The sequence below is a fragment of the Nerophis ophidion genome, linkage group LG29 (assembly GCF_033978795.1).
Source record: "Nerophis ophidion isolate RoL-2023_Sa linkage group LG29, RoL_Noph_v1.0, whole genome shotgun sequence".
Taxonomy (NCBI): domain Eukaryota; kingdom Metazoa; phylum Chordata; class Actinopteri; order Syngnathiformes; family Syngnathidae; genus Nerophis; species Nerophis ophidion.
In genome coordinates, this window is record NC_084639.1 from 16,051,340 (window position 1) to 16,076,764 (window position 25,425).

Genomic DNA, 25,425 nt, shown 5'->3' on the forward strand with positions numbered 1-25,425 from the left:
TTAAACAAAAAATGAACCATATAAAGGGGTCTGAATACTTTCCGTACCTACTTTAAAAAATAGAGCAATGATGTAGAATTGCTTTGATTTCAACGACGTAGCATCCGCTCATGAAATATGCATGTGTTTTCATTGGGAATTAGGCGTCATTTAGCCCTTATCTGAGATAAATGCCCTATGCTTGCGTTGTTTTGGGCTGTACGAACTGTTCAAATCGCGAAGAGGATAAGCTACTCTTCAAGAAGGGTTACAATTAACATAAAATGCATCTTTTTGGGGAGAACATGCAGATGTAGAAAAAAACAAAACCATTTTTATTGAAAAATACACTTTATTTTCCAGATACCGCATAAATGTTAACAAAGATGTTATACATAGTATAAATATGTCAAGTGCTTGACAAAAACATTGACATAGTACATAGTACTTAAACATTAAAATGTTAAACTTGTTTTATCCCAACACTGAAGAAAACCAAAGGCCGTGTCCACTCGAGGGCGACAAAGCAGTTTTTTCTCGAACCATAAGAAATAAATAAATAAATTAGAAGCCAGTCGCCTCAGTGTAGTGTAGTCTTCTTGCACCGTTCAACTTTTGTCTCTCCTCACTTCCTGCTGCGTATGTCAATGGCCTAAAGGGAGACGCATTGAACCAATTTTTCAATATATAATGATATAATGTTCATTAAAAAGTCTATATATTAGGACAATTTACAATGAAGCCTTGAGGAATGTAGTTAAAGTTGGGACTTGATGTCAAAAAGGTTTTATATATGTCTATATGGAATAAGCGGAAGAAAATGGATGGATGGAAATATGTACATATGTTGTATGTATTAATATGGGGCGGCATAGCTCGGTTGGTAGAGTGGCAGTGCCAGCAACTGGAGGGTTCCAGGTTCGATTCCCGCTTCCGCCATCTGAGTCACTGCCGTTGTGTCCTTGAGCAAGAAACTTTACTCACCTGCTCTCACACTGGTTTAAATGTAACTTAGATATTGGGTTTCACTATGTAAAGCGCTTTGATGAGTAACTAGAGAAAAGCACTTTGTAAATATAATTCACTTCAATTATATATATACACACACACACATATATATATATATATATATATATATATATATATATATATATATATATATATATATATATATATATATATACAAACCCCGTTTCCATATGAGTTGGGAAATTGTGTTAGATGTAAACAAAAACGGAATACAATGATTTGAAAATAATTCTCAACCCATATTCAGTTGAATATGCTGCAAAGACAACATATTTGATGTTCAAACTGATAAACTTTTTTTTTTTTTTTTTGCAAATAATCATTAACTTTAGAATTTGATGCCAGCAACATATGACAAAGAAGTTGGGAAAGGTGGTAATAGATGCTGATAAAGTTGAGAAATTCTCATCAAACACTTATTTGGAACATCCCACAGGTGTGCAGGCTAATTGGGAACAGGTGGGTGCCATGATTGGGTATAAAAACAGCTTCCCAAAAAATGCTCAGTCTTTCACAAGAAAAGATGGGGCGAGGTACACCCCTTTGTCCACAACTGCGTGAGCAAATTGTCAAACAGTTTAAGAACATTTCTCAAAGTGCAATTGCAAGAAATTTAGGGATTTCAACATCTACGATCCATAATATCATCAAAAGGTTCAGAAAATCTGGAGAAATCACTCCACGTAAGCGGCATAGCCGTAAACCAACATTGAATGACCGTGACCTTCATCCCTCAGACGGCACTTTATCAAAAACCAACATCAATCTCTAAAGGATATCACCACATGGGCCCAGAAATGCACTTCAGAAAACCACTGTCACTAAATACAGTTTGTCGCTACATCTGTAAGTGCAAGTTAAAGCTCTACTATGCAAAGCGAAAGCCGTTTATCAACAACATCCAGAAACGCCACTGGTTTCTCTGGGCCTGAGATCATCTAAGATTTACTGATGCAAAGTGGAAAAGTGTTCTGTTGTCTGAGGAGTCCTCATTTCAAATTGTTTTTGGAAATTTTCGACATTGTGTCATCCGGACCAAAGGGGAAGTGAACCATCCAGACTGTTATCGATGCAAAGTTCAAAAGCCAGCATCTGTGATGGTATGGGGGTGCATTAGTGCCCAAGGCATGGGTAACTTACACATCTGTGAAGGCACCATTAATGCTGAAAGGTACATACAGGTTTGGGAACAACATATGCTACCATCTAAGTGCCGTCTTTTTCATGGACGCCCCTGTTTATTTCAGCAATACAATGCCAAGCCACATTCAGCACGTGTTACAACAGCGTGGCTTCGTAAAAAAAGCGTGCAAGTACTTTCCTGGCCCGCCTGCCGTCCAGACCTGTCCCCTTTGAAAATGTGTGGTGCATTATGAAGCGTAAAATACTGAAGTTCTACACAAAACAAGAATGGGAAAGAATTCCACTTTCAAAGCTTCAACAATTAGTTTCCTCAGTTCCCAAACGTTTATTGAATGTTGTTAAAAGAAAAGGTGATGTAACACAGTGGTGAACATGCCCGTTCCCAACTACTTTGGCACGTGTTGCAGCCATGAAATTCTATGTTAATTATTATTTGCAAAAAAAAATTCAGTTTATGAGTTTGAACATCAAATATCATGTCTTTGTCGTGCATTCAATTGAATGTGGGTTGAAAAGGATTTGCAAATCGTTGTGTTCTGTTTTTATTTACATCTAACACAATTTCCCAACTCATATGGAAATGGGGTTTGTATGTATGTATATTTACAGGCATGTATATATATAAATGCAGGTTTATATGTATATAAACATTCATACATATACTGTATACATGCATGTATATATGTATATATACGTATATACACATATATACATGCATGTATATATACATATATACACATATATATACATATATACATGCATGTATATATACATGCATGTTAAGTGTTGCCAATCAACCTATCCACAGCTGCGTGGAAATGGGAGGAAGCCGGAGAACCCGTAGGGAACCCACACAGTCACGGGGAGAACAGGCAAACTCCGCACAGAAAGACCCCAAGGATTGAGTTTATATATATATTTATATATACATGTAAATGTGTATATATGAGGTGGGAAAGCTCAACCAAACTAATGACTTACATTTGGCGCACCTTGTTATAAGGCGTACTGTGAAGTTTTGTGGGGAAAAAAAGGAGTTTAAGTGCGCCAAATTATTGTACTTCTTTTTTGTTACTAATTTTTTTTTTAATTACATTCAAGTTTCAAATTGGGTTTTGGTGGTACAATAAATACTCAAGTTAATTAATTATCCTGTTATTAATTTTGATTTAAAGGGGAACATTATCACAATTCCAGAAGGGTTAAAACCAATAGAAATCAGTTCCCAGTGGCCTATTTTATTTTTCGAAGTTTTTTTCAAAATTTTACCCATCATGAAATATCCCGAAAAAAGGCTTTAAAATGCCTGATTTTCGCTATCTGTAAATCCACCCGTCCATTTTCCTGTGACGTCACATAGTGACGCCAATACAAACAACATGGCGGATAGAACAGAAAGATATAGCGACATTAACTCGGATTCAGACTCGGATTTCAGCGGCTTAAGCGATTCAACAGATTACGCATGTATTGAAACGGATGGTTGAAGTGTGGAGGCAGATAGCGAAAACGAAATTGAAGAAGAAACTGAAGCTATTGAGCGAATAGCTATTGAAGCTATTCGGCGATCGCCTTCTAACCAACGATTGCATCTTTTGACCACTGGAGCAACTTAAATCCGTCGATTGGTAAGTGTTTGTTTGGCATTAAATGTGGGTGGAGGGAAAGGCTGGATGCAAATATAGCTACAAATGTACATACAGCTAGCCTAAATAGCATGTTAGCATCGATTAGCTGGCAGTCATGCCGTGACCAAATATGTCTGATTAGCACATAAGTCAATAACATCAACAAAACTCACCTTTGTGATTTCCTTGACTTTATCGTTGGAAATCCATCTGCTTTGAGTGTCGCAGGATATCCACACAATCTTGCCATTTCGGCCATGTTAGCATGGATTAGCATGCCGTGTTAATCGATGCACACTCCACGTAAGACAACTTGAATCCGTCCCTGATCCGACAACACACCGACGAGGCACGATGTCTCCAAGGTACGGAAAACAGTCGAAAAAACGGAAAATAACAGAGATGTTTTGACTTGTGTGTGTAATGTGTTTGAGAAAATGGTGGATTGCTTCCCATTGTAATGTCACGGGTGAAAGGTCATCGCTCCGACAGCGAACAATTAAACGTTGTTTAAATCGCCAAATTTACCCTTTTACAGTTCGGAATTCAGCTAAAAAAACATATGGTCTTTTTTCTCCGACATCAAGGTATATATTGACGCTTACATAAGTCTGGTGATAATGTTCCCCTTTAAGTACAAAAGTTACAATTTGCATTTTTGTCCAGCCCTCGTGTCTGCATGCTCCTAACTCACCCTTATGATAAGAGACTCCAATCTTTGGAGGAATTCCATCGCATTTTTCTTGGGATAGGAATCACACGTTTTGCATTTGTTCTAAAAAATTAAAAAAAAATTAACAAATTAATCATCTTTTTCAATCACATATAACAACTTTATCAAGAACCCTTACCACAGGCTGTCCCGACGCACAAAAGTCCATTGCTTTCTCCTGAAACGGAGAAAACCGGTTTTAGTCATGAATCAATAGGGCACTCCTTGGAGACCAGGTTGTCATGGTCTCCCCTGCACTTACAGTTAGGGAGTGCTTGAGGCCTCTGTGGAACTTCCGCTGCTCTCTCTCTGTCAGGTTGAATTGCTGCAAGTTGTATTTGAAGCATTGTAACGCTGACGGACAGCAGCAGTCCTGCCATAACAACAGACGGTTGGTTGGTCACAACATGCCATCAGCTAGGAGTGCACCAAAAATGTCATGTATGGGTCGATACGAGGAACTATGGTAAATAAATCCGATAATATTGTAAAAAATGGCTCAAATAACTGATGCACAATTTTTTGCAAACGCTCCAGTGAGGCGGGATTAACCCTGCTGTTACTTAGGTTGGGCCGCGAGCGCCCCCTAGAGGGCCCATCAAAAAAAAAATATTTTTCAGCTGCAGCGGGACTCAGTTGTGATACACCACTTGTGGCAGTAATGACCATCTCAAACAGTGCAAAATTATGACTTAAATGATGAAGCTGTATTTTAATTTGCACTTTAATTTTATTGTTAAAGTAGGATAGGACAGGTATTTATTGTCATTGCACAAGTACAACAAAACTTTTTCAGCACAAACCTGTTCAAGATTAGACAAACAAACAGTGTACAGGGTTACAGAATAAGAACGCTGATGGGTCGCCGTTAGGCGCCCCGTAAAAGATGGGAAAAAGGTAAACGCTGGAGAAGGATGAGTAAAAAAAACACAATCCAGACTGGGCTCCTAAGGGGGCCCAGTCTGGAGTGGGAAAAAACCTCCATAGCAAAGCACATATACATATTACAAATTGCATCTCGAGATATCTAGCTACAGAGGGAAGGCAGTTCAAGGGCATGGTGGTAGGCCGCAGCTCTCAGGCGTTGACCATCCATTCATCACCCCTATGGGATTTGCGTCGAGGGCGTTGGGTTGGGGGCGATGGGGTGTGTATGTGTGGCGTATATTTTTGTGGATGTGTGTGTGTGTAAGCCCATAGTGTGTCTCTGTTCCGCGGCCTTAATGTATTGCAGTCGCTAGTCCAAAGTCAACAACAACAGGTGTGTGTCCATGAGAGACAAGAAGGGAGTTTTTTGTGTCTTCGCTGCGCTGTCCTTCGGGAGAGTCTCGAAGCCAGGGAAACAATCAAAGATAGAATGATTTTTTTATGCGGGTGAAAATAAAATTTGCTTTTCACTCTAAATTGTCTATGATTGGTCCTCAAAACTGCGGGATAGACAGTCCGATGTAATCCACAGTTCTTCCCGCATCCTCCAATCATTTGTGGCAGCTTCGGGGTACTTTGAAGACTGCCAGAAACTTCCAATTTGTCGACAAACCAGAGCAACGCTTACTCCAATCAGCAGATGTCCTGTTGTCATAATTCCGAATAGGTACCACTGATAGTCACACACACACACACACACACACACATGAGGTGTGGTGAAAATATTTTCTGCATTTGACCCATCCACTTGTTCACAACCTGGGAGGTGAGGGGAACGGAGCAGCAGCGGTGGCCGCGCTCTGGAATTATTTTGGTGATTTAACCCCCAATTCCAACCCTTGATCCCATTTTTATAGTCTTTGGTATGACTTGGCCGGGGTTTGAACTCACAACCTATCGATCACTCTAACCACAAGGCCACTGAGATGGTTACCCGTACTGTACCCATTGGGACCCCAGCGCCGCCTAGAGCGCCGCACAAAAATCAGTTTTTTTCTGCTAGTTGTAATACCCTTTCACAACACTTGTGGCGGTAATGACCATCTCATCCATCCATCCATTTTCTACCGCTTGTCCCATTCGGGTTCATGGGGGTGCTGGAAGGCATGGGAAAACCCTCGACAAGTCGCCATCTCATCGCAGATGACAATCTCAAACAAACTAAAGTCATAGAGAAGTTTCCAGCGCAAAAATTATGACTAAAATGGTGAAGCTGTATTTTCCTTTGCACTGTAATTTTATTGGAAGTTTATCATTTATTGTTCATTTATTGAAATGTATTCATTTTAGCACTGCTTAATTGTATATAAATGTATTTTTCATCAATTTTCGAGTCACTTCTCTTGCAGTATATTTGATTAGCATTTTTTTTGGTATCCGCCTCACCTAAACGTTCATGATAATCTTTGTGATTGACATGTGCTTTCATATCATTTGACATCTTGTAATAATTACTACAATTAAAATCAAGAGCGAAATTATTAATATGGTGTTTATACACTATATTGCCAAAAGTATTTGGCCACCTGCCTTGATTCACATATGATCTTGAAGTGCCATCCCATTCCTAACCCATAGAGTTCAATATGATGTCAGTCCACTTTTTACAGCTATTACAGCTTCAACTCTTCTGGGAAGGCTGTCCACAAGGTTGCGGAGTGTGTTTATAGAAATTTTCGACCTATCTTCCAAAAGCGCATTGGTAAGGTCACACACTGATGTTGGTCCAGAAGGCCTGGCTCTCCGTCTCCGTTCTAATTTATCCCAAAGGTGTTCTATCCGGTACAGGTCAGGACTCTGTGCAGGCCAGTCAAGTTCAGCCACACCAGACTCTGTCATCCATGTGGCCAGGTCAAGTGATTAGGGTACCTGATTCTTATCATATGGATGGGTGGCCAAATACTTTTGGCAATATAGTGTATCTGAGCGGGTCCCGGGTCCCTCTGGAGTGAAAAATGTTAAGAACCCTTGGGTTAGCGTGATCAACCGCCTGTCCGAGACTTCCTCTGAGCTCACTGTAAACAACATCGTTAACATTCCGCCATTTTTCAAGCATCAATACACAGGCATGTACAATTTTCGCAAAAACATGGAAATCCGCGTTTTTGAATATCAATTGTTGTATCAAAATAAACCTCTGCCTTACATAGTTCAGGGTCACCTTTGGGCAAGGTGTAGCACCCGAATTATTCTCCCCCATCAGGGTTACGATATCCCCCATGAAAAAAACCAAGAGAAGATGCGTTACCCGGCCGGGAGTTAGGCAGGGATCGTCAGCAACGCCTGGTGGCTGGGCTAGCCATGGAGCCTGGCCGGAGACAGCCCAAAGAAGCTACGTGGACAGACCACCCTCTCCGTCACACGGGCCCACCACCGGCGGTCGGAACCAGTGGGGTCGGGTGTGCTGCCAAGTGGATGGAAGTGAAAGTGGAGGCTCTGGACGGACCAATTCGGGGCAGCAGAGGCTGATTTTTGGTATGTGGAACGTCTCTACGCTGGTGAGGAAGGAGCCTAAGCTGGTGCGGGAGGTGCAGCGCTACCGGTTGGATTTGGTGAGGCTTACCTCTATGCATAACAAGGGCTCTGAAACCACACTCCTGGACAAGGGATGGACGGTGTTCACTTCTAGAGGTGCTCAGGGTGTGAGGGCCCAGGTGGATATCGGGATACTCACGAGTCCCTGGCTGAGTGCCTGTACGTTGGAGTTCACACCAGTGGACAAGAGGGTCTCCTCCCTTCGCCTTAAGGTAGGAGAGGGGAAAACTCTGACTGTTGTTTGTGGCTAAGTACCAAACAGCAGTTCAGAGTATTCGGCCTTCTTGGATACCTTGCATGGGGTGCTGTATGGGGCGCCGCCAGGGGATTCCATAGTGTTGCTGGGGGACTTCAACGTGCAAGTGGGCAATGACAGTGATACTTGGACTGGCGAAATTGGGAGGAAGGGTCTCCCTGACCTGAACCTGAATGGTGGATTGTAATTGGACTTCATTGCTAGTCATGTACTTGCGATAAACACCATGTTTAAGCATAAGGATGCTCATAGGTGTACCTGGTACCAGAGCACCCTTGGCCAAAGATCAATGATCGATTTTGTAATCATATCAGCTGATCTGAGGCTGTATGTTTTGGACACTCGGGTGAAGAGAGGGGCTGAACTGTCAACTTATCACCATCTGGTGGTGAGTTGGGTCATATGGCGGGGGAAACTTCTGGAAAAACCTGGCAAACCCAAGCGTGTAGTGCGGGTGAACTGGGAACGTTTGGAGGAGTCCTTTGTCCAGAAGGACTTCAACTCCCACCTCCGGCAGGACTTTTCTGCCATCCCTGTGGAGGTTGGGGACATTGAACAGGAATGGGCAATGTTCAAAGCCAGAAGGTCTTAAGTGCCTCAAGGGGCGGTAACCCTCGAACACTCTGGTGTACAGCGGTGGTCAGGCAAGCTGTCCTAGTGTATTCCGGAGGCAGTTGCTGGGTACCGACAGTCCCGAAGGGCAGCGGCTGTGGCTGTGGACGAGGCTAAGCAGAGGGTGTGGGAGCAGTTCGGGGAGTCCATGGAGAAGGACTATCGGGCGGCACCAAAGCTGTTTTTCAGCGGCTGGAATGAGGATCACCATCTCCAAATCTGAGGCCATGGTTCTCAGCAGGAAACCGATGGTTTGTACAGTCCAGGTAGAGAATGAGACTCTGTCCCAGGTGGAGAAGTTTAAGTATCTTGGGGTCTTGTTCACGAGTGAGGGAAAAATGAAGAACAAAATCAGCCGGAAAATCGGAGCAGCTGGGGCAGTATTGCAGTCTCTCTGCCGTACTGTTGTGACAAAACGAGAGCTGAGCCAGAAGGCAAAGCTCTCTGTTCACCGAGCTATCTACATTCCTACTCTCACCTCTGGTCATGAAGTGTGGGTCATGACCGAAAGAGTAAGATCTCGAATGCAAGCGGCCGAAATTAGTTTCCTCAGAAGGGTGGCTTAGAGATAGGGTGAGAAGTTCAGTCACCCGAGAGAGACTCGGAGTAGAGCCGCTGCTCCTTGGCTTGGAAAGGAGCCAGCTTAAGTGGTTCGGGCATCTCGTGCGAGTGTCTCCCCAGGGAGGTCCTCGTTGCACGTCCCCCTGGAAGGAGCCCCTGCGGCAGGCCAAGGACCAGATGGGGGGGATTACATCTCCTCTCTGGCCTGGGAACGCTTTGGGATTCCCCAGGAGGAGGTTGCTAATGCTGCTCTGGAGAGGGGAGTCTGGGGGTCTCTGCTGGAGCTGTTGTCCCCACAACCCGATTCCGGATAAGCGGTTGAAGTTAAATGGATAGATGTCATCGAAATATCACGTTTGCGTTTTTTTAATGAAATACCGATAAAATGTGTTAAACTGTCACCTCAACCAAAGATATTACGTTGTTCCTCTTGCCTTAAGGCCGCACTGACTTGTAGGACAAGAGACCATCAGGAGCACCGAAACAAGCTCGCTAGTTAGCGTTAGCATTATCTAGCTACCTTACTTGTCGCCTCCGATGCTCTCCAAGCCACAACGCTGACAGCTGTCCACTTTACTGCTCATCATATTTGGAGGATTACATGTATTAGTAGCCAGCGAGAAAGTCTATTTTTGATTGTTAACAGAGGTCACAACACTGGAAGTATATTAGTTGTTGGGGCATGGCTACATGATACAGATGCAAAACAGGAATTGTTTTCGGAGTTCTTTGCATGCATGCTATAGAATTTTACATGACACTTTCAATGATAATAAGGTCAGTAATGTTACGTCTTCGTGGCATCGTGACGCAAGTGGTGCTTCTCTCAAGATGCAGTTGAGCAACAACACAGCGTACAGGTAAGAATAACAGATTTATTTAACTAAAAACAGGCTAATAACAAAAACACTGGTGCTAAGGCAAACAAAGAGCTACTAGCCTGTGAGCTAGGGAAACAAAACATAACACTTGCTTGAGGCACAAACTGGCAAAACTAGGAGCTAGCGTGTGAGCTAGGAAAAAACAGCGAGCTAAACCAGAAAAGTAGCGAGTCCAAAACTATAAGGTTACCATAGCGGGGAGTCCACAAAAACATCGGAAGCGTGTAGCCAAACTTGACGAGACCAGGACGAGTAAATAAAAAAGGCCGGTTAATATAGAGTCTCTAATCAAAAACAGGTGCGCAAACAAAGGCAGGTGAACAAATCAAGTCGCCATGGTGACAAATACAAACAAGGAAGTGCACAAACTAAGAATCAGAAGAGTCCATGAACAAACAAAATAAACAAAAGGACTCAATAACCAAATAATGTAAGATCCGAGCGGTGGATCCTAACCAGTAAATTATCTACTAAAAGAACAAAATCTAGTTAGTAGATCAGAATTAATCTGAAGGTTAAATATAGTCCAAGTTTTTGATGGGGTAAAACAATTTATTTATTTATTCGTAACGATTTTTAATCAATTAACAAAATAGATGAAAATATATTTTAGTGTGTGTGTGTGCATGCGTGCGTGCATGTGTGTGTATGTATGTATATACATTTATACTATATATGTGTGTATACATGTGTATATGTATGTGTGTATATATGTATATAAAAATGTATATATGTATGTATGTGTATATATATGGTATATGTAATGTATGTATGTATATATGTATATATATATGTGTATAATTGTATGTATATATATATAAAAATGTATATATGTATGTATGTGTATATATACGGTATATGTATGTGTGTATATATGTATATATATATATATGTGTATAATTGTATGTATATATATATAAAAATGTATATATGTATGTATGTGTATATATACGGTATATGTATGTATGTATATATATGTATATATATATATATATGTATATATTTGTATGTATATCTTGAAAAATATCCAAGATGGCGGCGCCCGGACGGGCTGCGCTCTCGAGGAGCTCCTGCTAAAGATGGAACATTTGGCAGAAATACCGGACAATTCCACAAACTTTATGGCTGGCTCACATCGTGGTCACTCCGTGATCACGTACGACCGCCAGACACTTCTGGATGTGGACACATCGGGCCGTTTTGGACTGATAGACACTTGCGTGCTAAACGTGCTAACTAGCATGGGAATACATCGGCGGCTACATCCAGCGGCCTGTGAAGCAGGGGAGTCTAGTAGCAGCGGGGGCCGTCTACGGAGCAGACGCCAGCGGTGTGATCGGAAACGCGGATGCCGAGCGGGGCTAAAAACAAAGCAGAAGGCTAATCCCCACAGAACACCACTTTCCTCCATCCCGAAGACGGATTTAGATGGAAAATGCGAGACTACTGGTCTGGGTAAGGAGTCAGTTAAATTAGAACAAGTTTTTTCTGCTTTGAGTGTTTCAGAGTTGGACATGTGTTTTACTGAGGTGGCTAACTATGATGCGTGCAGTTTATCAAAGCAACAAACAAACAATCGGAAAATCCCCGTTACTGAGGTGGCTAACCATGATGCGTGCAGTTTATCAAAGCAACAATCAAACAATCGGAAAATTCCTGTCGTATCAATTCCTAGATATGGTCGTAACTATACTAAATGCACTGGGCATAATAAACACAACATTATTAATATTGCTACTACGGATAATTTGATCAAAAACTCCCTAAAACAGCCCACTACCTATAATATAGGTTTTTTAAACATAAGATCATTGTCTCCTAAAACGTTGTTAGTTAATGATATTATCAGAGACAACAATCTTAACGTCATCGGTCTCAGCGAAACCTGGCTTAAACCAAACGACTTTTTTGCGCTAAATGAGGCATGTCCTCCTAACTTTACACATGCGCATATTGCCCGTCCGCTCAAAAGGGGTGGGGGGGTTGCACTAATATACAACGAAAACTTTAACCTTAGTCCTAACATAAATAATAAATATAAATCGTTTGAGGTGCTTACTATGAGGTCTGTCACACCGCTGCCTCTACACCTGGCTGTTATCTACCGCCCCCCAGGGCCCTATTCGGACTTTATTAATGAATTCTCAGAGTTCGTTGCTGATCTAGTGACACACGCCGATAATATAATCATAATGGGGGACTTTAATATCCATATGAATACCCCATCGGACCCACCGTGCGTAGCGCTCCAGACTGTAATTGATAGCTGTGGTCTCACACAAACAATAAATGAACCCACGCATCGCAACGGTAATACGATAGACCTAGTGCTTGTCAGGGGCATCACCGTTTCCAAAGTTACGATACTCCCGTATACTAAAGTATTGTCTGATCATTACCTTATAAAATTCGAGGTTCAGACGCATGTTCGTCAAACTAATAATAATAATAACTGCTATAGCAGCCGCAACATTAATACAGCCACAACGACAACTCTTGCTGACCTACTGCCCTCGGTAATGGCACCATTCCCAAAGTATGTGGGCTCTATTGATAACCTCACTAACAACTTTAACGACGCCCTGCGCGAAACCATTGATAACATAGCACCGCTAAAGTTAAAAAAGGCTCCAAAAAAGCGCACCCCGTGGTTTACAGAAGAAACTAGAGCTCAGAAATTATTGTGTAGAAAGCTGGAACGCAAATGGCGCACGACTAAACTTGAGGTGCACCATCAAGCATGGAGTGATGGTTTAATAACTTATAAACGCATGCTTACCTTAGCTAAAGCTAAATATTACTCAAATCTCATCCACCGTAATAAAAACGATCCTAAATTTTTGTTTAGTACGGTAGCATCGCTAACCCAACAAGGGACTCCTTCCAGTAGCTCAACCCACTCAGCTGATGACTTTATGCAATTCTTTAGTAAGAAAATTGAAGTCATTAGAAAGGAGATTAAAGACAATGCGTCCCAGCTACAACGGGGTTCTATTAACACTGACACGATTGTATATACGGCGGATACTGCCCTCCAAAATAGTTTCTCTCGTTTTGAGGAAATAACATTAGAGGAATTGTTACAACGTGTAAATGGAATAAAACAGACAACATGTTTACTTGACCCTCTTCCTGGGAAACTGATCAAGGAGCTCTTTGTATTATTAGGTCCATCAGTGCTAAATATTATAAACTTATCACTCTCCTCGGGCACTGTTCCCCTAGCATTCAAAAAAGCGGTTATTCATCCTCTTCTTAAAAGACCTAACCTCGATCCTGACCTCCATGGTAAATTACCGACCGGTGTCTCACCTTCCCTTTATTTCAAAAATCCTTGAAAAAATTGTTGCGGAGCAGTTAAATGAACACTTAGCGTCTAACAATCTATGTGAAACCTTTCAATCCGGTTTCAGGGCAAATCACTCCACGGAGACAGCCCTCGCAAAAATGACTAATGATCTATTGCTAACGATGGATTCTGATGCGTCATCTATGTTGCTGCTCCTCGATCTTAGCGCTGCTTTCGATACCGTCGATCATAATATTTTATTAGAACGTATCAAAACACGAATTGGTATGTCAGACTTAGCCCTGTCTTGGTTTAACTCTTATCTTACTGATAGGATGCAGTGTGTCTCCCATAACAATGTGACCTCGGACTACGTTAAGGTAACGTGTGGAGTTCCCCAGGGTTCGGTCCTTGGCCCTGCACTCTTCAGCATCTACATGCTGCCGCTAGGTGACATCATACGCAAATACGGTATTAGCTTTCACTGTTATGCTGATGACACCCAACTCTACATAACCCTAAAGCTGACCAACACGCCGGATTGTAGTCAGCTGGAGGCGTGTCTTAATGAAATTAAACAATGGATGTCCGCTAACTTTTTGCAACTCAACGCCAAAAAAACGGAAATGCTGATTATCGGTCCTGCTAGACACCGAACTCTATTTAATAATACAACTCTAACATTTGACAACCAAACAATTAAACAAGGCGACACGGTAAAGAATCTGGGTATTATCTTCGACCCAACTCTCTCCTTTGAGGCACACATTAAAAGCGTTACTAAAACGGCCTTCTTTCATCTCCGTAATATCGCTAAAATTCGCTCCATTCTGTCCACTAAAGACACTGAGATCATTATCCATGCGTTTGTTACGTCTCGCCTCGACTACTGTAACGTATTATTTTCGGGTCTCCCCATGTCTAGCATTAAAAGATTACAGTTGGTACAAAATGCGGCTGCTAGACTTTTGACAAGAACAAGGAAGTTTGATCACATTACGCCTGTACTGGCTCACCTGCACTGGCTTCCTGTGCACTTAAGATGTGACTTTAAGGTTTTACTACTTACGTATAAAATACTACACGGTCTAGCTCCATCTTATCTTGCCGATTGTATTGTACCATATGTCCCGGCAAGAAATCTGCGTTCAAAGGACTCCGGCTTAGTAGTGATTCCCAAAGCCCAAAAAAAGTCTGCGGGCTATAGAGCATTTTCCGTTCGGGCTCCAGTACTCTGGAATGCCCTCCCGGTAACAGTTCGCGATGCCACCTCAGTAGAAGCATTTAAGTCTCACCTTAAAACTCATTTGTATACTCTAGCCTTTAAATAGACTCCCTTTTTAGACCAGTTGATCTGCCGTTTCTTTTCTTTTTCTTCTATGTCCCACTCTCCCGTGTGGAGGGGGTCCGGTCCGATCCGGTGGCCATGTACTGCTCGCCTGTGTATCGGCTGGGGACATCTCTGCGCTGCTGGTCCGCCTACGCTTGGGATGGTTTCCTGCTGGCTCCGCTGTGAACGGGACTCTCGCTGCTGTGTCTTGGATCCTCTTTGGACTGGACTCTCGCGACTGTGTTGTATCCATTGTGGATTGAACTTTCACAGTATCATGTTAGATCCGCTCGACATCCATTGCTTTCCTCCTCTCTAAGGTTCTCATAGTCATCATTGTCACCGACGTCCCACTGGGTCATTATTGTCACCAATGTCCCACTGGGTGTGAGTTTTCCTTGCCCTTATGTGGGCCTACCGAGGATGTCGTGGTGGTTTGTGCAGCCCTTTGAGACACTAGTGATTTAGGGCTATATAAGTAAACATTGATTGATTGATTGATATATGTGTATGTATATATATATGCATATATATATGTATATGTACATATGAAATCTTTGAGTAGAATTTTATTTCTTTTTTATTTTCTTTTAAGTGATATAGATATTTTTTCAGAGATGTTTGTCTATTTTATAGGGGAATGTAGTTAATCCTACAACTCAAGCTCAATTTTATTAAAAAAGTATTGATTTTCAATCAAATGACGATTCTGAATAAAATAGTTACCCCAAAGAATCGAACCTATTCTAATCGTGTAGTGCCCAAAGATAGTTGCAGGAAATGTACCATATTTTCCGGATCATAGGCCGTACCGGATTATAAGGTGCACTGCCGATGATTGGTCTATTTTCGATCTTTCTTCATATATAAGGAAGCAGATTATAGGGGAACAAAACGCCTGATAATATGTCTTACCTTATACACACACCATAATAATACTCCTATGTTTAATGCGCAGACAATCCATCAAGCAGTGTTTCTTCATAGCTTACCAAAGTCGTACTAAAACATTTTGATAGATTTTTGAGCGCTGGGTGTAATGTTCTATATTTTCAATGGAACATATACAATGTTGGTGTTGTTTACTTGAGTCATATTGCTATCATAGTGCAGTCTACACTTATCTATTATGTGTGACTGCCTTCATATTGCAGTCTACATGCATATCTTATGTGAGACTGCCATCTACTGGTCACACTTATCATTACACTATGTACCAAATAAAATTGCTTCGAGGTTGGTAGGCAAAACCAGAATTATTCCGTACATTAGGCGCACCGGGTTATAAAGCGCAGTGTCGAGTTTTGAGGGGAAAACAAGGATTGTTGTCAAACTACAGTTTAATCTACATTTTGACATGAATAGATTAAAAAAATAAATGGTATTCCTAGCATTAACACATTAGTAAGCCATTATTAAGTAATAAAAAACATAAATTTGAAAAATGCTCAAGAAAGTTTGGTTACATCACTTGTAAATTTCCTTCTTGCATAACAAAATGTCACTGCAAAAACATTTCCTTAAACACTCTACCAAGCAGGCGTTTATTACGGTTTTCATTTTAGGGCTTTTTTACAGAGTGGGCCCTTTTTTTAAAATGCATTTTTTTACACCAGTGTGGATGTTTTTTTTTTTTAATATAATGCAAGCTTCCATCGCATGCCAGGAAGAAATATTACACTCCACTTTGCTCGCTGCCTTATGACTCGACAGTTTTATCTGCAGCGAGGGGTTGGCGGAAGCCGTTTAAAAAAAAAAAACGCTAACAGGAAGCTGTGTCTTGATTTTGTTGACATAGTGGTAAATGAACAAGTAATGTTTCATCTTTGATCAGGTTTTATTTGTTGTCCTGCTTTTGCTTTTGTGTGCCTTTTAAAGAGTCAGACAGTTCACCACAACCTCCTATTGTATTGCTTTTGGTCGGGATTTTTAATCCAAGTGCAACATTTTGCCAAAAGACAAGGTGTTTTTTATTTGTATTATTTTTTTTTATTCCATTTACGACGTTAAAATGTAGGAGATATACAGGTTAATTGCATTTTAGGGGGAACAAGAAAACGGTTATGGATGCCATCAGAGTGCCGCTTGTAACTGAATAATGTACGTATTTGCCTATGGATTTTATTATTAATTATATATATTTTAAGTAGACTTGTAGTCAAAACTTTACATTTACAAAATTTTACTGTAAAATTCTTTGTTTGTTTTTCATTTTTTACAACATTTTGCTGTAAATGGAAAAACCCTACCACTTTTTTTGGGTCGGGCTTTTACAGAAAAAGCTGGCAGCTTAGTTGCCAGAATTTGTGTGTTAAATTTGCATTGTTTTTACAACATGATATAGTTAATGGAAAAACAGTACAAGTTCCTTTTTTATTCTGGCAACTTAGCTGCAAGTTTTTTCCACTGTAAAAACAAATGTACCGTCTTTCCATTTGCAGTAATACACCGTTAAAAACAACAACCATAGATTTTGCGGTCAAAAACTGGCAGCTCAGTCAACAGAATTTAAAGGCAAAAAACTAGTAGTTTTATCAATTTACAATAATATGCTGTAAAGAACACCGTAGAGTTTGTCATCCTTATTAATTTGACGGGTATTTTGCTAGAAAGTTAAGTATTTTTTATTTAGTTTAGTTTAAACAAACATGTTTGGAAAGTATGATAATACAGTGTAAAATTTGTTGTAATATTGGGTACTATTAAAGTAAAAAAAAAAAAGTGTATGCAATTTCCAGCAGTACATACATTTTTTCTGTCAAAATTAAAAAAAATTGCTTTCATCTAGTACAGGGGTGTCAAACTCATTTCAGACGGGGGGCCACATGGAGAAAAATCTTCTCCCAAGTGGGCCGGAATGGTAAAATCATGGCAAGATAACTTAAAAATAAAGACAAATACAGATGGTTTTCTTTGTTTAAAAATACAACAAGCACATTCTGAAAATGTACAAATCATAATGTTGTCGGGTTTATTTTACACTTAGATGTTTGCGGCTAATAGTATTCTATACTGAAAAAAATAACTCATAAGATTTATTTGAAAAAATTATTGTAAGTATTTGCACGCAAATGATTTAAGTAAAATTTAATGCTGCAATATCAAGTAACATTCACTTGCAAGTATCAAGTAAATTCTACTTACCATATACAGTAACATAACAGTTGTGAAGATATTAAGTAACAGTTACTTAATTACATCCAAATTTTAAGTTATATTTATTTTTAAAAATTAGGTAAAGTCTACTTGTTTTTCATCAGCAGGAACATTATTTTACTCAAAACTTTAAGTACATTTTACACACCGTATTTTCTTGATAAGCCCCCGGGGCGCTAATAATTTTAAAACCTCTTCTCACCCATGCAATTATTAATGACATGTAGTATAAAACTGAGTGTGATGAGAAAAAATTTTATACAAAATTATTAAGCGGCTGCTGCCAGGTGGTTGGGGACCACTGCTCTACAGCACCCACTTTTACACCATGTTGTGTGCATGCCGGACGGACGCATGCGTTTTGCTCCTTATCACACAAGATTGCACTACATACTTAGTCAACAGCCATACCTTTACACTGACGGTTGTGATATAAACAACTTTAACATTCTTACTAATATGCGCCACACTCTGTGAACCCACACCAAACACATCTCTGGAGAACATCGACTCTGTAACACATTATAAACGCAAGATAAGCATTACCCATAATGCCACCTTGCAGTGCTCTGTGAAGATATTCTAAAGGCTGGAGCAGAACCAGTCGGCCAGAGCCTGTTGTGCTGTGCGCATGCATCGCCATGCATGCGTTTCAAAACACTAGATTTTTGGAGTAAAGTTTACGTAATATTTTTAGGTTTATGTACGTACAACTACATAGGGACGGCGTGGTGCAGTGGCAGAGTGGCCGTGCGCAACCCGAGGGTCACTGGTTCAAATCCCACCTAGAACCAACCTCGTCACGTCCGTTGTGTCCTGAGCAAGACACTTCACCCTTGCTCCTGATGGGTGCTGGTTGGCGCCTTGCATGGCAGCTCCCTCCATCAGTGTGTGAATGTGTGTGTGAATGGGTAAATGTGGAAGTAGTGTAAAAGCGCTTTGAGTACCTTGAAGGTAGAAAAGCACTATACAAGTACAACCCATTTATTTATTTAACTATTAAACATTTAAATAGTATGAGGAAACATAAGTAAAACTTACTCTTCCCCCATAATTCATGTATTATGTTAATAAAATGTTTAATTTTACTTAAGAAACTCTAGATCTTACTGAATGTTAAATATACTAGGTATAAATTATGACAGTTACTCTAGTAGAGTTTACAGCACCAAAAAGTCACTTTTTTCAGTGTATCTTTATTTATCGTGTGTGGAAAACCTTGCACTTCCGGGTTTTTCGGATCACAAATCACCGACATGCCAGGCTCTTCCAGTTTTACGAGAATGTTCTATTTTGCAAAAAACTGTCTTTGTGCTTTTTAGCAATTGTCTTTTCGTCAGTCTGGCTCCATCAACCACCCCTCTCTCCTTCCCGGCTGCTGTCTTTAACAGAGCGACAGGTGATTAGATAAGCACGCCCAGGTGGGCCATATACGCACCTGTCGCTAATCTGGAATTCGTTCTTGGCACACCCTGCTTTGTTGCAGGACAGCAGGCCACGCCCCCCTCCACATAGTTATTTATACTTTCTGAATAAATTATGTGATAATGTTCATCAGTCAATCCATCAGGATAAAAAAAAAATCTAATTCATTTATGTAGTTTGCTCATTTACCTCCACTGGTGCACTAATGTGTTTTGTTTTTCTTTTTTTCCTACATATGAGATTAGAAAGACACAAATAATATCAAGTGGACACATCTAGAACAGCAGTTTTTTCATTCAAAAATTTCGGCTCATTTTTATACTTTGCAAACTCATCCCGTACGTTTGACACTCCTGATCTAGTAAGAAGATATGAAGTACTTTATTGACACATACCATTTTCATGTTTGTCTAAGTTAATTTGGTCTAAAAATAATCGGCAATTATTTGTAGGTCAACATTTTGTACTGGCCCTGTACAATATAGGAATTGGTACGCTTGTTTATCCCTGAATATATTTACATAAATGATGCTCTATTTCATCCCCAAAAGGAAATATATTTAGATGTGATTTTTGTCAAAGTCTCGTCACTTCAACTGAAAACAATAATTGATCAACACAACCATTATTTGCTGTGATTTAGCTTGTCTTCAATGGAGGTCTCCTTTGCACTAAGGCAGACCTGGGCAAATTAAGGCCCATTCAATGTTTCAATCTGGCCTGCCGGACATTCCAAAATATGTTTTTTACATCCTTAAGATGGAAACTTTAGCTGCCATTATGATGTGCAGTGATGTTTTCAAATGACCGTAAGTCTATAACTTTACAAGGTACAAACCCCGTTTCCGTATGAGTTGGGAAATTGTGTTAGATGTAAATATAAACGGAATACAATGATTTACAAATCATTTTCTACCCATACTCAGTTGAATGCACTAGAAAGACAAGATAAATGATGTTCAAACTCAAACTTTTTTTTTTTTTTGAAAATAATAATTAACTTTGAATTTCATGGCTGCAACACGTGCCAAAGTAGTTGGGAAAGGGCATGTTCACCACTGTGTTACATCACCTTTTCTTTTAACAACACTCAATAAACGTTTGGGAACTGAGGAAACTAATTGTTAAAACTTTGATAGTGGAATTCTTTCCCATTCTTGTTTTATGTAGAGCTTTAGTCGTTCAACAGTCCGGGGTCTCTGCTGTCGTATTTTCCGATTCATAATGTGCCACACATTTTCGATGGGAGACAGGTCTGGACTGCAGGCGGGCCAGGAAAGTACCCGCACTCTTTTACTACGAAACCACGCTGTTGTAACACGTGGCTTGGCATTGTCTTGCTGAAATAAGCAGGGGCGTCCATGATAACGTTGCTTGGATGACAACATATGTTGCTCCAAATCCTGTATGGACCCTTCAGTATTAATGGTGCCTTCACAGATGTGTAAGTTACCCATGCCTTGGGAACTAAAACACCCCATACCATCACAGATGCTGGCTTTTGAACTTCGCCCCTATAACAATCTGGACGGTTATTTTTCTCTTTGTTCCGGAGGACACCACGTCCACAGTTTCCAAATATAATTTAAAATGTGGACTAGTCATACCACAGAACACCATTCCACTTTGCTTCAGTCCATCTTCGATGAGCTCGGGCCCAGCAAAGCAGGCGGCATTCCTTGGTGTTGTTGATAAATCGGTTTTGCTTTGCATAGCAGAGTTTTAACTTTTACTTACGGATGTAGCAACGAACTGTAGTTACTGACAGGGGTTTTATGAAGTGTTCCTGAGCCCATGTGGTGATATAATGGGTTGTACTTGTATAGCGCTTTTCTACCTTCAAGGTACTCAAAGCGCTTTGACACTGCTTCCACATTTACCCATTCACACACACATTCACACACTGATGGAGGGAGCTGCCATGCAAGGCGCCAACCAGCACCCATCAGGAGCAAGGGTGAAGTGTCTTGCTCAGGACACAACGGACGTGACGAGGTTGGTACTAGGTGGGAATTGAACCAGGGACGCTCGGGTTGCGCACGGCCACTCTCCCCACTGCGCCACGCCGTCCGGATGTCTGTTTTTGATGCAGTACCGCCTGAGGGATCAACAATCCGTAATATCATCGCTTACGTGCAGTGATTTCTCCAGATTCTCTGAACCTTTTGATGATTTTACGCACCGTAGATGGTAAAATCCCTAAATTCCTTGCAATAGCTCGTTGAGAAATGTTGTTCTAAAACTGTTCGACAATATGCTTACAAATTGGTGACCCTGATCCCATTCTTGTTTGTGAATTACTTAGCATTTCATGGAAGCTGCTTTTATACCCAATCATGGCACCCACCTGTTCCCAATTAGCCTGCACACCTTTGGGATGTTCCAAATAAGTGTTTGATGAGAATTTCTCAACTTTATCAGTATTTTTTGCCACTTTTCCCTACTTCTTTATCACGTGTTGCTGGCATCAAATTCTAAAGTTAATGATTATTTGCAAAAAAAAATGTTTATCAATTTGAACATCAAATATGTTTTATTTGTAGTGCATTCAACTGAATATGGGTTGAAAATGATTTGCAAATCGTTGTATTCCGTTTATATTTACATCTAACACAATTTCACAACTCATATGGAAACGGGGTTTGTATTTCAATGGTTAGAATCTGCGCTTGTGCATAATATACTAGTTACTATGGCAATGTAATCAGTTACTATGGTAATCTAAGTCACAGCAGCTCAGACGAGGCACCAAGCAGTGTGGGTGGGGAGCGTTTCCACAGAGTATTTCCAGAACCTAAAATGTGGGTGTCAGGGACAGGCGTGGAAGGTGATTTTTACAACGAAGTTCTAAAGATTAGTTATGTATCAGATGTATTAGATTGTAGGTGGGGATTTTTTTTAGCCTTCACGTTCATATTTCGCTGTTTTCGTTGCATTTTTGTTGCGTTTCGCTTGATTGTAAAATATGTCGATCAAGAGGAGGGAGGTGTGAATTTCATATGTTGTCAATATTCAGTGTTTTATCCTTTTTGTTTGTTTGTTTGTATATGTACGTATATATATGTTTTAGGGGTGGGGGGGAAAAATCGATTCGAATACGTTGTGCAATTCAGAATTCTCATTTTCAAATAATCGATTTTTTTTTTTTTATCAATCCAACAAACCACTACACAGCATTATTATAACAATGCAATCCAATTCCAAAACCAAACCTGACCCAGCAACACTCAAGTCTGCAATAAACAGAGCAATTGAGAGGAGACACAAACAGGACACAGAACAAACCAAAAGTAGTGAAACAAAAATGAATATTATCAACAACAGTATCAATATTAGTTATAATTTCAGCATAGCAGTAATGAAAAATCCCTCATTGACATTATCATTAGACATTTATAAGAATAAAAGTACAATAGTGTCACAGTGGCTTACACTTGCATCGGATCTCATAAGCTTGACAACACACTGTGTCCAATATTTTCACAAAGATAAAATAAGTCATATTTTTGGTCCCGTTTAATAGTTAAAACAAATTTACCTTATTGCAATCAGTTGATAAAACATTGTCCTTTAAAAGCTTTTTTTTTTTTTTTTAAATGTACTACAATGCTAGCATGTCATCAGACTGCGGTAGATCCTGCTGAAATCCTATGTATTGAATGAATACAGAATCGTTTTGAATCGGAAATATATCGTTTTTGAATCGAGAATCGAATCAAATCGAAAAAATCGATATATTATCGAATCCTGACCCCAAGAATCGATACTGAATCGAAGATTCACAGCCCTAATATGTTTCCATATGTATGTATATATGTGTGTATGTGCGTGTATGTATGTATATATATATATATATATATATATATGTATGTATGTATGTATGTGTGTGTGTATATAAATATATATATATGTATGTATGTATGTATATGTGTGTGTATACAAATATATATATATGTATGTATGTATGTATATGTGTGTGTATATAAATATATATATATGTATGTATGTATGTATATGTGTGAGTGTGTATATATATGTATGTATGTATGTATGTGTGTGAGTGTGTGTATATATATATATATATATATATATATATATGTGTGTGTATATATATTATATATGTGTGTGTATACACATATATATGTATATATATATATATATATATTTGTATGTGTGTATATATAAACATATATTTATCCATCCATATTTCTACCGCTTATATTTATATATATACAGATAGATATACACATAGGTAGATATACCAGACCCCAGACACACTTTTTTTCTTTAAATTTCCCCCCCGAGTCAAAATCATTGCCAAGGCCTACACTAAGGTGTGAGAGTAAGAATGACTAATCAGCCGCAACTATTAAACGTGACTACTACTCGCCATAGTAGTAACCCTTACCTCAATATCCTGTGGCGGCGTGCTCACCAGCAGGTGTCTGCGCTGCAGGACACAAACACGTCATCACCTTTGCCATCAAACCCCAGTGACAGATTGTCCGCCAATCAAGTGTGCTCACCTGCAAGGAGTCTTTGACTTTGTTCAGCTGCTGCAAGACTTCTTTCAGTTTCCTCCACATCACGTCGCCGTCCGCCCCGTTGGTCAGAGACAAGAAGCCGAGTGCTAGAAGACACCAAAGTAGTTTCATGTCGAGTGGCAGACAAGCGGGTCAACAAACGTTTGAGCTTTTTTGGAAAGTGGCTACCGTCTTGTCCGCCGCACGTTTTTATACTCATCCCAGAGGACGCGGGAAAACCACCCAGAGTTGGAACGCTGCAGAAACACGTATGACTAATGACTTTATCTTTTCCACTTGCAAACACCACTGTGGGGTGTCAGTGTGTGTGTGTGTGCGTGTGCGTGTGCTTGTGTGTAGGTGCGATTGTGACGCCGACGTTTGAGCGCTACGCGGCAGGAAGAGGCCACTTCCCATGCTCGCTGCGATTCGGTAAAAGCGGCGGTTGTAGTGTGTCAGGGCTGAGGTGGCCGTCGTCATCGGGGGGTGTTCTTCACACGCATATCACCCTCTGCATCTCGTCCATATGCACAGAAACAGGAAACCCATTGTAGTATCATGTATTTTGTCATAGTGACTTTGTGAAGCCCTTTGAGACACTCGTGATGAATAACATTAGATTGTTAGTACAAGGGTGGTCCTGATAACAATATTTTGGTACCAAAATGTTTTTCGATACTTGTCACATTCACAAAAAAGGGGACCACAAACACTCCTCTCTGAGCTGTCACCTTATCGTGGTAGAGGAGTTTGCGTGTCCCAATGATCCTAGGAGCTATGTTGTCCGGGGGCATAAAGCCCCCTGGTAGAATCTCCCAAGACAAACAGGTCCTAGGTGAGGGATCAGACAAAGAGCAGCTCGAAGACCTTTATGAAGAAAACCAATCGAGGACTCATATTTCCCTCGCCCGGATGCCCCCCTCTGGAGCCAGGCCCGGAGGTGGGGCACGATGACAAGCCTGAAGGGGCAACGTGGGTCCCCCCCTCCAATGGGCTCACCAGCCATAGCAGGGGCCATAGAGGTCGGGTGCGATGTGAGCTAGGGGGCAGCCGAAGGCAGGGCACTTGGCGGTCCGATCCTCAGCTACATAAGCTAGCTCTTGGGACGTGGAACGTCACTTCACTGGGGGAAAAGGAGCCTGAGCTAGCGCACGAGGTGGAAGAGTTCCGGCTGGATATAGTCGGACTCACTTCGACACACAGCAAGTCTGGAACAAGTTCTCTCGAGAGGGGCTGGACTCTCTTCTATTGTGGTGTTGCGGTGAGAAGGGACGGGTTAGGGTGGGAATTCATGTTGCCCCCCCCCCAGCTCAAAGCCTGCACGTTGGAGTTCAACCCAGTGGACGAGGGGGTAGCCTCCCTCTGCCTTCGGGTGGGGGGGGCGGGTCCTGACTGTTGTTTGTGCTTACCCACCAAAAAGCAGTGCAGACTACCCATCC

At 40.8% G+C, this 25,425-nt stretch overlaps 1 protein-coding gene across 1 annotated transcript; it reads right to left on the reverse strand.

Moving 5' to 3' along the window:
* Positions 1 to 345: 345 nt before the first annotated feature.
* Positions 346 to 24,297, reverse strand: il21 (interleukin 21). Its single transcript, XM_061891709.1, has 7 exons — positions 24,176 to 24,297; positions 23,990 to 24,093; positions 23,872 to 23,913; positions 4,754 to 4,864; positions 4,631 to 4,669; positions 4,474 to 4,554; positions 346 to 631 (listed from the first exon to the last, which is right to left on the reverse strand). The coding sequence occupies exons 1-7, from the start codon at positions 24,204 to 24,206 to the stop codon at positions 605 to 607; spliced, it is 435 nt and encodes a 144-aa protein (XP_061747693.1). The 5' UTR covers positions 24,207 to 24,297; the 3' UTR covers positions 346 to 604.
* Positions 24,298 to 25,425: the final 1,128 nt, after the last annotated feature.

What these genes read in the sequence shown, in the direction of transcription:
- il21 (XM_061891709.1), bottom strand. Translation starts at nt 24,206, where the DNA reads ATGAGTATAAAAACGTGCGGCGGACAAGACG. An exon ending in AACGTGCGGCGGACAAGACG is followed by an intron (nt 24,094 to 24,175) that starts GTAGCCACTTTC and finishes GGTGTCTTCTAG; the next exon opens with CACTCGGCTTCTTGTCTCTG. An exon ending in AAGTCAAAGACTCCTTGCAG is followed by an intron (nt 23,914 to 23,989) that starts GTGAGCACACTT and finishes TGTGTCCTGCAG; the next exon opens with CGCAGACACCTGCTGGTGAG.